The 9,779-nt window shown below is 40.3% G+C and overlaps 1 protein-coding gene across 8 annotated transcripts in view; it reads left to right on the forward strand.

Moving 5' to 3' along the window:
• Positions 1-9,779, forward strand: part of LOC100406559 (orofacial cleft 1 candidate gene 1 protein) — a 212,734-nt gene that overhangs the window by 89,858 nt on the left and 113,097 nt on the right. For all 8 annotated transcript variants that reach the window (XM_035294963.3, XM_035294964.3, XM_035294961.3 and 5 more), the window contains exon 3: positions 7,338-7,398. In XM_035294963.3, coding sequence (XP_035150854.3) covers positions 7,387-7,398 — 12 coding nt within the window. In that variant the 5' untranslated portion in view covers positions 7,338-7,386. The remainder of the gene's footprint in view (positions 1-7,337; positions 7,399-9,779) is intronic.

Below are 9,779 nucleotides of genomic sequence, written 5' to 3' on the forward strand. Positions count from 1 at the left end.
AGCTAGGGGTACAGGTGCACACCACCATGCCTGGCTAATTTTTGTGTATTTCTAGTAGAAACCGGGGTTTTGCCATGTTGGCCAGGATGGTCTCAAACTCCTGACCTTAGGTGATCTACCTACCTCTGCCTCTCAAAGTATCAGGATTACAGGCGTGAGCCACTGTACCTGGCCCCACACAAACATTTCTGAAAGATACCTTTTGGAGTATAAAATTTTGTATTTATGATTGTTTTTCTTTCTGTAAAGATGTTCCCCTCCTGCCTTCTGGTTCACATAGTTTTTGATAAGTCTGCTGTAATTCTTAATGGTGTTCTGCTGTGTGTAATATGCCTCTTTCCTCTGTCAGCCTTCAAGATTTTTTTTTGCTGTTCGTTTTCACTGGTTTATCGATGATGGATCCACGTATGTTTTATGCTACTTGGTCTTCTCTGAGTTCCTTTGAATGTGAGCTTTGGTGTCCATCACTAACTTGAGGGAATTCTTAGCCACCATCACTTCAACGGTTTTTCTACCCTGTACTCTCTTATCCTTTTGCATTCCAAATTACAGGTATATCTGATAATTTGAAATGGTCCCATCACTCTTGGATTCTCTGCTTTTTTTTTCCTCATTAAAAAAAGTCTTCATGGTGAAATTTGAGTAATTTTTATTGGTGATAGCTTGAGTTCAACTGATTCTATCCTCTGTCATGCTGAGACTGCTAATGAGGTTGTTGATAACATTCTGTATACCACATTATTTCTAACTTTTTCATTTTATCCTTTCTTACAATTTCCATCTCTCACTGGAATTCCACATCTAGCCAGATGTGTTGTCCACCTTTTATATTAGGGTCTTTAACACATGAATCATGTTGTTCTAAATTCTCTGACAGTTTCAACACCTTGGTGACATCTGCTTCTGCTTCTCCTTCTCTTGATTGCTTTGTCTGACAGAGTGCTTCCTTGCCCCATCCCCCTTTGCTTTTTTATTTGTCACCTGACTTCATTGGAAAGCTGGTCATTTTGGGTAGGACAGTAGAAACTGAGATAAACATTCTTTATGCCCAGAGATGACATGCCTTTTATTCTGTTGGCCCTTCAATGTGTGGGGGTCAGTCTGTCTAGCTGGGACAGGACTTGAGCTGAGTGTATGGGTTGCTAAGGCTATCATCAGTGTGTTATAGGCTGAGAACTCCTCTAGTTTTAACTCACACTTAGAGTGGTAGCTGTTAATAGGAGAAGTTTCAGTGTTGGCTTAAGCGTCAGGTTTGAGTCCTTTCTTGGCAATTTTCCTTTAGACAGCATCTCTTTATGTTCTTGCTCCTTTTCCACCAGGACATTGACAGTACTTGGTACTCAGTGCTTCGTAGCCTGATGGTAGGCTGTGTGGATATTCTCCTCAGGATTAAGCAGGACCTGTGCCTCTTGCTCTCAGGGATGAGGGCATCTCAATGATCCTGTCGCTGTGCCTTAAATAGGAGACCTCTGATAATTCAGGCCAGGATATTTTCTTGCTCCTACCACAGGGTTACAGGGTATGTTTGTATTTTCTTCTCCCAGCTGCAAAAAGTCTTAACCTGTGCTTGGTACAACAGGATTTATTGCCTTTCCCACAGATGAGGCTACTGTTCCTTAGAAGAGGTAGAGGTGGAATATTCAGGTAAGGCTTTGTGCTTTTCTGTAGTGGCTCCTGTTCCTCTCCGCAAAGACTGCATCACTAAGGAAGCTTTCTCTGGACCAGCGTTTCTCAGCAGCAGCTCTATTGACATTATGGATTGGACAATTCTTTGTAGTAGTGGTGTTTGTCTATGTATTATAGGCTGTTTAGCCACATTACTGGCCTCTAACCACTGGATCCCCCAAGTTTTGACAACTAAAAATATCTCCAGACACTGCCAAATGTCCCCTTGGAGGCAAAGTTGCCCCCCATTTGGATCCACCACTCTGTGCTCTCACCTTGCCTCAGTGTTTCTTCTGAGCACCCAGAAGGTCTATGGAGTAGAGCCTGTGAGTAGATGTGAATTTTCCTTGTGTTTGAAGATCCTGCAAGTTATATACTGTTAACTAAGCCACGTTCAGACTTTAGACATTTTTTTGACAATTTTTGGATGAATTCTTCTTACTGACTTGTAAGGGGTCCCCTACCTGCTCCAGTAAGCAGGTGCTTGCGTCCTGTGACTCCTTGGAGGCACTTTACTGTCTCTAGGTTTGGGATTAATCTGTTTCCCTATGACCTTGGCTCTCTGATGAGTTTAATAGCATTTGTAAATTAGCAGATTAGTTAGGATATTTATTGCTTTACATTTGGGAATGATGCCCTTTCCAGCTTTGTACAACTCTAACTGGACCTGGAAGTCTGATATACACAATCTTAAAAATATCTTAACTGTCCTGTAGAACAACTGGAGACTTTCAGAGGTTAAGCAACTCCTGTGTGCAGGAGATTCGAACCAACTCTTTCTTAACCACACACATCAGTCCATTCCATACTGTTGCTCTTACTCCAAGGTAAAGTGATGGTGTGTTAAGTTTAACTATTGACTCTCTAAGGCAGGGTTTATATTCCTCTTTTTACTTATTCCTCAGTGTAGATTTAGACTGTAGTGCAGAAAACTACTGGGCAGGTTGAGGGGGAGAATGATGGTCGAGGTGGAGCAGTTTGTCATTGTGGGTACCAGGCCTCCTCTCATGTCTCTCTCTGAGAAGTTTCAAATTCAGAAGCCTGTAGAGGCCAGGCAAGAAATGGAAATGAGTAGAGTATGCTGGGTCTATGTGGGCTCTAGTTTTCCTTGACGCTTGTGGCCCTGCCTTTGTTAGTGACAGGAGAAACTCTTTCTTTATAAGAAAAACATCAGTGCAAGCTAAGGATTAGCAGTTTTTGAAATTGGGGCATACATTATGAGGGCTCCTGGACACTCCTTGTTGTCTTAGAGCCACCCATGAATATTACCTATCTCCCTTGAGGTCACTTCATTCAACATGACATAATGAATATTTATCAAGCACCCAGTGCTTCCCAGGCTCTCCTCTTCCTTCCAAGGATGTAGCAATGACTACTCTCCTCAAGGGAGAGTACATTTTGGTTTTTGGTCTGCAGTAGGCAGGATGGGAACTGTGGACCTGGAGAATATTGCCTGAAAAACATGCTGCCACCACTCACCTTTAGCCAATTGCTGTCAACCATGAATGCTGCCCCTATGATGCCAAGCTTTTAATTTTCCAAGACAAATCAGAAATCGGATTTCTTTTTTAAGCTGCAACTTTCTTATTTTTAAATATTGCCTCAACGTTTTAAAAATCACTGTGGAGGTTAGACAAAATGCGTCTGCAGACAGAATCTGGCTTGTGACTTCTGGGAAACACCATCTTTGCCCTTGCTGGTCTGCTTGAGAGGAGAAATGCAATGAAACAACAGCTGCAGCCATGTTAATTCCCTTCTCTGGAAGCAATGAACCAGTCATCAGATTTGGCAATTCCAAGGCTTAATTTGCAATATAAGGTCAACAATTTCAGTGAAAGCCATTTCAAAATCAGCCTTCAAATCAACAAACAACAAAATGACTATATGAATCAGCAGTCTTATTAACCTGGACTCAAGAGAATATGGCCAACAGGTTACTTATAACAGGGGATATTGCAGTTGTTAATCTGCTTGCAAGTTGGAGATTGGCTTTTAGTAAATGATCCCTATTGTAGGCTCTTGCACTTCTATAAACTTGCTACCCGGTGATCCAAACCTGCAGTCACAGTGTGAGTTTTGCACTGGTGCCCATTTGTTTATGTATTAAGTCTAGGGTTTCCAATAAAGCTTAAGGTTATTATTATTATTATTGGTTAATTTATAGTTCTTTTTTTGAGCTAGCTAATTTGGACTTTTTTTGACAATGAAAACGTTTTTTCTTTTTTTTGGAGACAGAGTCTTGTTTTTGCCCTGTTGTCCACGCTAGAGTACAGTGGGGCTCAGTCTCAGCTCACTGCAACCTCCATCTCCCAGGTTCGAGTGATTCTCCTGCCTCTGCCTCCCGAGTCCTGGGATTACAGAGGTCCATAACCATGCATGGCAAATTTTTGTAATTTTAGTAGAGACAAGGTTTCACTATGTTGGCCGGACTGGTCTCGAACTCATGACCTCAGGCAATCCACCCTCCTCCGCCTCCCAAAGTGCTGGGATTACAGGCATGAGCCAACGTGCCTGGCCAGCAGTGAAGATCTTATAGACAGTTTAGCAAATCAATCAGTATTCTGATTAGCTTCATATTTTGCCAGTTACTCAAGCAATAGCTTTTTATTTATTTATTATTATTTTCTTATTGCATTTTAGGTTTTGGGGTACATGTGAAGAACATGCAAGATCGTTGCATAGGTACACACATGGCAGTGTGATTTGCTGCCTTCCTCCTCATCACCTATATCTGGCATTTCTCCCCATGCTATCTCTCCCCAACTACCCACCTGCTGCTGTCCCTCCCCTGTTTCCCCCCCCGACAGACCCCAGTGTGTGATGCTCCCCTCCCTGTGTCCATGTAGTTTTTTGTTTTTTAAAGGGAATGTGGTAGCTGATCATGAATCACTAACTTGTTAAAATTATTACATACTGACAGATTCTACTCATTGTCCTATGAACTTCTTGTTCTCATTTTCTTCACCACTCTTTGCTCACATGTTTCTTTTATTTCCCTTTCCGATTTGACTGTTCGTCTATTCCTCGAAGTTCACTCTGCTGCCTGTGCACATATTTACTGGGTCCCTGCATCCTTCACACTGATCCAGCTCCTCTGGTCTCTGGAACCTAGCCTCATACATCTTTTCTCCATCCACACCACTTGCCAGAGCTCCTTGGCAGCTAAAGGGCTGTTTTCCACCTTTTAACAATTCTTTCCCAATGTTGAGGTCTCTGAACTAAGCCCTGAGGAGTTGTGCTGGGGACACATTTTTCATGTATCAATACATCCATCATAGCTAACACCTTGCCTAAATCTATTCATGCTCTAAAGCCAGGTCACATGTTCAGTGCGTTTCCTTGGCTCAGGATGGGTCATTTGCTTTGCATCATCTGTGTTCTGCTGGTTGTCCCTCAGTTGTGAGGGTCTAACAGCAACCCCCAAATTCCAGCTCATACAAACTCAGTGACTAACAAGCTTTACTGAAATAATGCCTAATGGAAGCTGTCAGAGATTCCCAAGTGGGGAGGCATCCTGGGCCACTTCTGTTGTTCCTGAGACAGGGCAGTAGACAGCTGTATGCCTCCCCTGGTGACAGCAGCTTTGTAAAATGATACAATTCTGACTTCCATCAAGCTGCTTTCTGGATTCAACTCTACATTTTGTCTGAGATAATGAGGAATTTTGATCTTGTTTTACAGTTATATTGGGTCTTATACTACTGAGACTGCATTCTGAATATTTGTGCAGAAAGGCATTTAAAATACAGTCTTCTATGAAGGAAGACAAGTGGTCTGCCTTATTTAAACTTTCCTGAGCATTCTATTTATGTTAATAGAGGTAACCTGGGCTTTCTGGCTTACACACTTTGGGTTATATGTCTGCAAAATAAATCTGTGATGACAATAACTTGAGCAATGTTACAAATTACAAACATTTTCAAACACAAATAGGCCAAAGTCAAGGAAAAAATATTCTGTTCCATATTTGTTCCTAGAAATATATGCATTTGAATTTCTCTTCAGCCACTGTGCTGTGGAAACAAGCAAGTCAAACTTCGATTTCTGCCAATTGTTTAATTTTTTAAAATCTTGATACTGGTTTTTCCTTTTAAATAATTTTACATGTCTTTCACTTACTTTAGGAAGTAATTCAATATGATCTTAAAAACTTTTAGGTTGCTTTCACATAAAAGAGTAGGAGTTTTTAAATTAGCACTAGAAGGACTAAAATCTTTCATTTTTCAACATTGATACTATTCAAAAGTTCATATATACTTTGTGATGTAATTTTTTAAAACAGTAATAGATAGCTCCTAATAAAAATGTATCATGCGTATCACTCATACATGATGGGCTTTGTTTTATTGCCGAGTTCTGATAACCATTTCAAAAGGGAAAACTTCAAGTTTAAAGTTTAAAAGACTCTTATTTATTTATTTTTTTTTAAGAGACAGGGTCTGGCTCTGTCACCCAGGCTGGAGTGCAGTGGCACAATGTGAGCTTACTGCAACCTCTGCCTCACAGGCTCAAGCCAGCCTCCTGCCTTGGCCTCCCAAGTAGCTGGGACTCCAGGCACGTGCGTGCCACCATGCCTGGCCAATTTTTGTATTTTTTGTAGAGATACGTGTCTTACTATGTTTCCCAGGCTGGTCTCAAACTCCTGAGCTCAAGCAATCCACCAGCCTTGGCCTCCCAAAGTGCTACGCATTCAAGTGTGAGTCACCATGCACAGTCTAAAAGACTCTTTTGGTGAATGTTTACAATAATTGAATAAATGCTGGGATCATTGTTCATTTAAAAAGTCCATTTATTCTAATTATCTGGGTACAGACTGTATTCTGGTGGAGTATTTCCGTCAATTAAAATAATATCAAATGGAATAGTTTGCAGATTCACCTTAATAATTTGTTGTGTGACTTTAAGAAGTTTCGAGGGTTAAAATCACATTTCCTTTCATTATAATTTTTATATTTTATATCTTTGCTGGATGATGTTCTCAGGGTTTAGTCCATTTGGCCCCTCAGTACATATATTTACCATTGACTTTATCAGATATTATCTATTTATGATGGTTGCAAAACTGGATCATAATTTTTAAATGATAAACAGTTCAGCTACCTAAAGCATGCAGCAGCAAGTTGTCATTGTGACTTCAGTGCAGTCGGAATTTGTCACTTTTGGGGCATAAAATAGGAAATTTAAGCCATCTAAATCAAATCTGAAATTTTCCCGGAGATTGCCCTTGTAAAACGTTTTGAGAATATTGACTGACCCTCTGTTTATTATGAGTCTGGCTTAAGAAATGAGTCAACATGGTGAAACCCCATCTCTACTAAAAAAATACAAAAAATTAGCTAGGTGCAGTGGCACGCACCTGCAATCCCAGCTACTCCGGAGGTTGAGGCAGGAGAATTGTTTGAACCTCGGAGGCGGAGGTTGCGGTAAGCCAGGATGGTGTCACTGTACTTACTTCAGCCTGGGTGACAGAGTGTCTCAAAAAAAAAAAAAGAAAATCAACAAAGAAATGAGCAACAATAAAAGTAAGATGCTCGCTTATATCCTGTTGACTTTATCCTTAGATTTTTTGGAAACATTAAGTCGCATAGTAGCTCTCCAGTCCCACATTGCTTAACATAGCTCATGGTTGGGTCAATTTACCTTGGTTTTTAAATATTATTTTTCTTTTTTAGGGAAACTTGATTTAAATCTGTGCATTGCCACGGGCAAGAAGCCGAGAACATGGAGAGAAAGGTAAGATTGATGTCATAGTAGGCCCCTCTTTAATTTTTTCTCCTTTAAAAGCAAGGCTTTTAAGCTTGATTTTTCATTATCCATGGATGGAAAGGATAGAAGTGACTAGAAATGTGGCCTCCTTTGTAGCACTCACGAGTAAAGAGGATGATTAACGAGTGTAGCAGGCAACGTCATAGCAAAAGAGAGTCTATGGAAGAGAAACAAAAGTGCCTCAGAATTCCCAAGGATTCCCATGATCCATAGTAGGACTTCATGGTGCCTGTCTGCTGTTTCTATTTTTGATTAGATTTATAAACACAGCACCACATATTTTCATGTGGCTCATCGCCTAGGGGCAGAATCAGATTGGCTGCACTGGAACTGTGAGGCTTGTGAATTTTGGGCGAGGGCTAGAGTGAAATAAGTAGTGTAATTGTTTTTGTGGAGTGACCGTGGGACCTCCTCTGTTCTGAATTACACATGGCTCAACCCTTTGACCTGACCAGACTCTGCAAAGGCTGGCAGGACTCCTAACACTGTGCTGAAAGGGTGGTCGCTGAACAAGCTGGAACGTTATCTGTCAGGCCAGATGTGGGCCAACAACAAGATTCAAATATATTAATTACTAGTGGGACACATTTGCGACCACTTTGACTTCACTTAACCCATCATCATATACGTTATTATTTCAACAGGAAGTGCCAATATGGAGAATATTTGGAATCCAAAGGTAGCACAAATCCTTTGATAAATAGATTATTAGGCTTTTAAAATTTTTTTTATTTTTTATTTTACTAAATTTTAGATCATCTTTGGGAATATTTTGCCTGATAATTCAAACATTATTATTTTGAATTTTTTTAATATCCTCAGGTTTGGGGAAAACGTCAGAAGCCATGATTAAAACTCTTTCATCTCAGCGAGTTTAATTCTTTCAAAATAGATGCTAATCCACAGATAGAATTCCTTGAAAGAATCAAAGCTAGGGAAGATGCAGAGAATTGGGAAAAGGTTTGGGAGAATCATAGGTGCTGACATTTGTGCAATTGTGGAGAATTCATTCTGTGATTCACATGACGATGAATTGGATAAAGATGTTTATATCTATCTAGGTAAGATTTTAAAGTGACACCCTTGAATTTTTATTTTGGATTCAGTAGCTTAAATTTTCAAAGGCAATATAAGCAGAAATCTCAAGTTTATTTTCGGGCACTTGGCATTATTACCAAAGCTAGTCCTATTTCTGGAATACATCTAAAAATTTTTAAAATTTCCTTTCTTTCCTTGCCAATGCTGCAAAGTAAAGGTCTCTGTAGGTATTTTATGTTTACACCCACATGGAAATAATTTAGCATTTAAATATTTGCTTTCTTATCTGAGGCAACTCAGGCTGAATATTAATTCAATTCTTAGTTACATGACACGTAAACTTTTCTTTAAAGAGTACACAACTTTGTGTGTGTGTGTGTGTGTGTGTTTTGCGGGGGAATTGTATTTGTCTCTTACTACTGGGATTCTGAACATGAAAATAGGGAGGTCTTCATCAATTCAGTTACAAAAAAAGAAAAATAAAAAACAGGACGATATCCTATAACCTCCCCCAACAAAACTGCGTTCAGCCCTACCCAGTCTCATTCTCATTAGCAGTGAAGGGTTTACTCTCCAAGCAATCTAACATGGAATGCTTAGAGCAGACAGGTGCAAATTGCAAGCTGTTTCACTTTGGCTGTTATCCCTTGAATCGACAAAGTAATAGACTGGGAGAACAAAAAAGGTTCCAGCTCAAGCTGCATAAATGAAAGTCTTAACAGGGACACACCAGCTGGCTAGGAGAATTCGATGTAGTGAATACTAAACATTACCTTTGTGCCCCTTGCCAAGGAAAAGGGCTTCAGTGACACCCCCTCCCTTTGATGATTGAGATGATGTGCCTTCAAAATCGTAGTTTGCTTTATTGTAAAGGCGACACTGTGGCCGAAGTGGATGAGAACGGAATCCAACATACCTGTTCCTGTAATGTTGCCATCACTACACTCCTCCGAGCCATTCAGGCATGATTAGGTTCCTGGAGTGGGACCAGATTGACAGTATTTCTATCCATGTCTTTTTTGGCTGATCCAAGCAAAGCCCCAGAGCAGTAAAACAACAAAATACAATCACTACCACCCACGCCTCCCCAGCAAGATGAATCTGCTGAGCTAGTCTGCTGAAAAAAAAAACACAGTTGTTCCTATTAGGAACACCTAATTTTGCTTCATGGAAGTGCCATGCCGCACCAGTATGTGTAGGAATCTAAGGTATGCATTTCCAAAAAGGGACCCTAACTCTGTCATTCCTAAGTTGCTTCTCTTTGTGACTTCCCAGTATGCGCAGGAACTGTTGTCTGTAAGAAGGAACTT

Source organism: Callithrix jacchus, chromosome 4 (genome assembly GCF_049354715.1).
Source record: "Callithrix jacchus isolate 240 chromosome 4, calJac240_pri, whole genome shotgun sequence".
Taxonomy (NCBI): domain Eukaryota; kingdom Metazoa; phylum Chordata; class Mammalia; order Primates; family Cebidae; genus Callithrix; species Callithrix jacchus.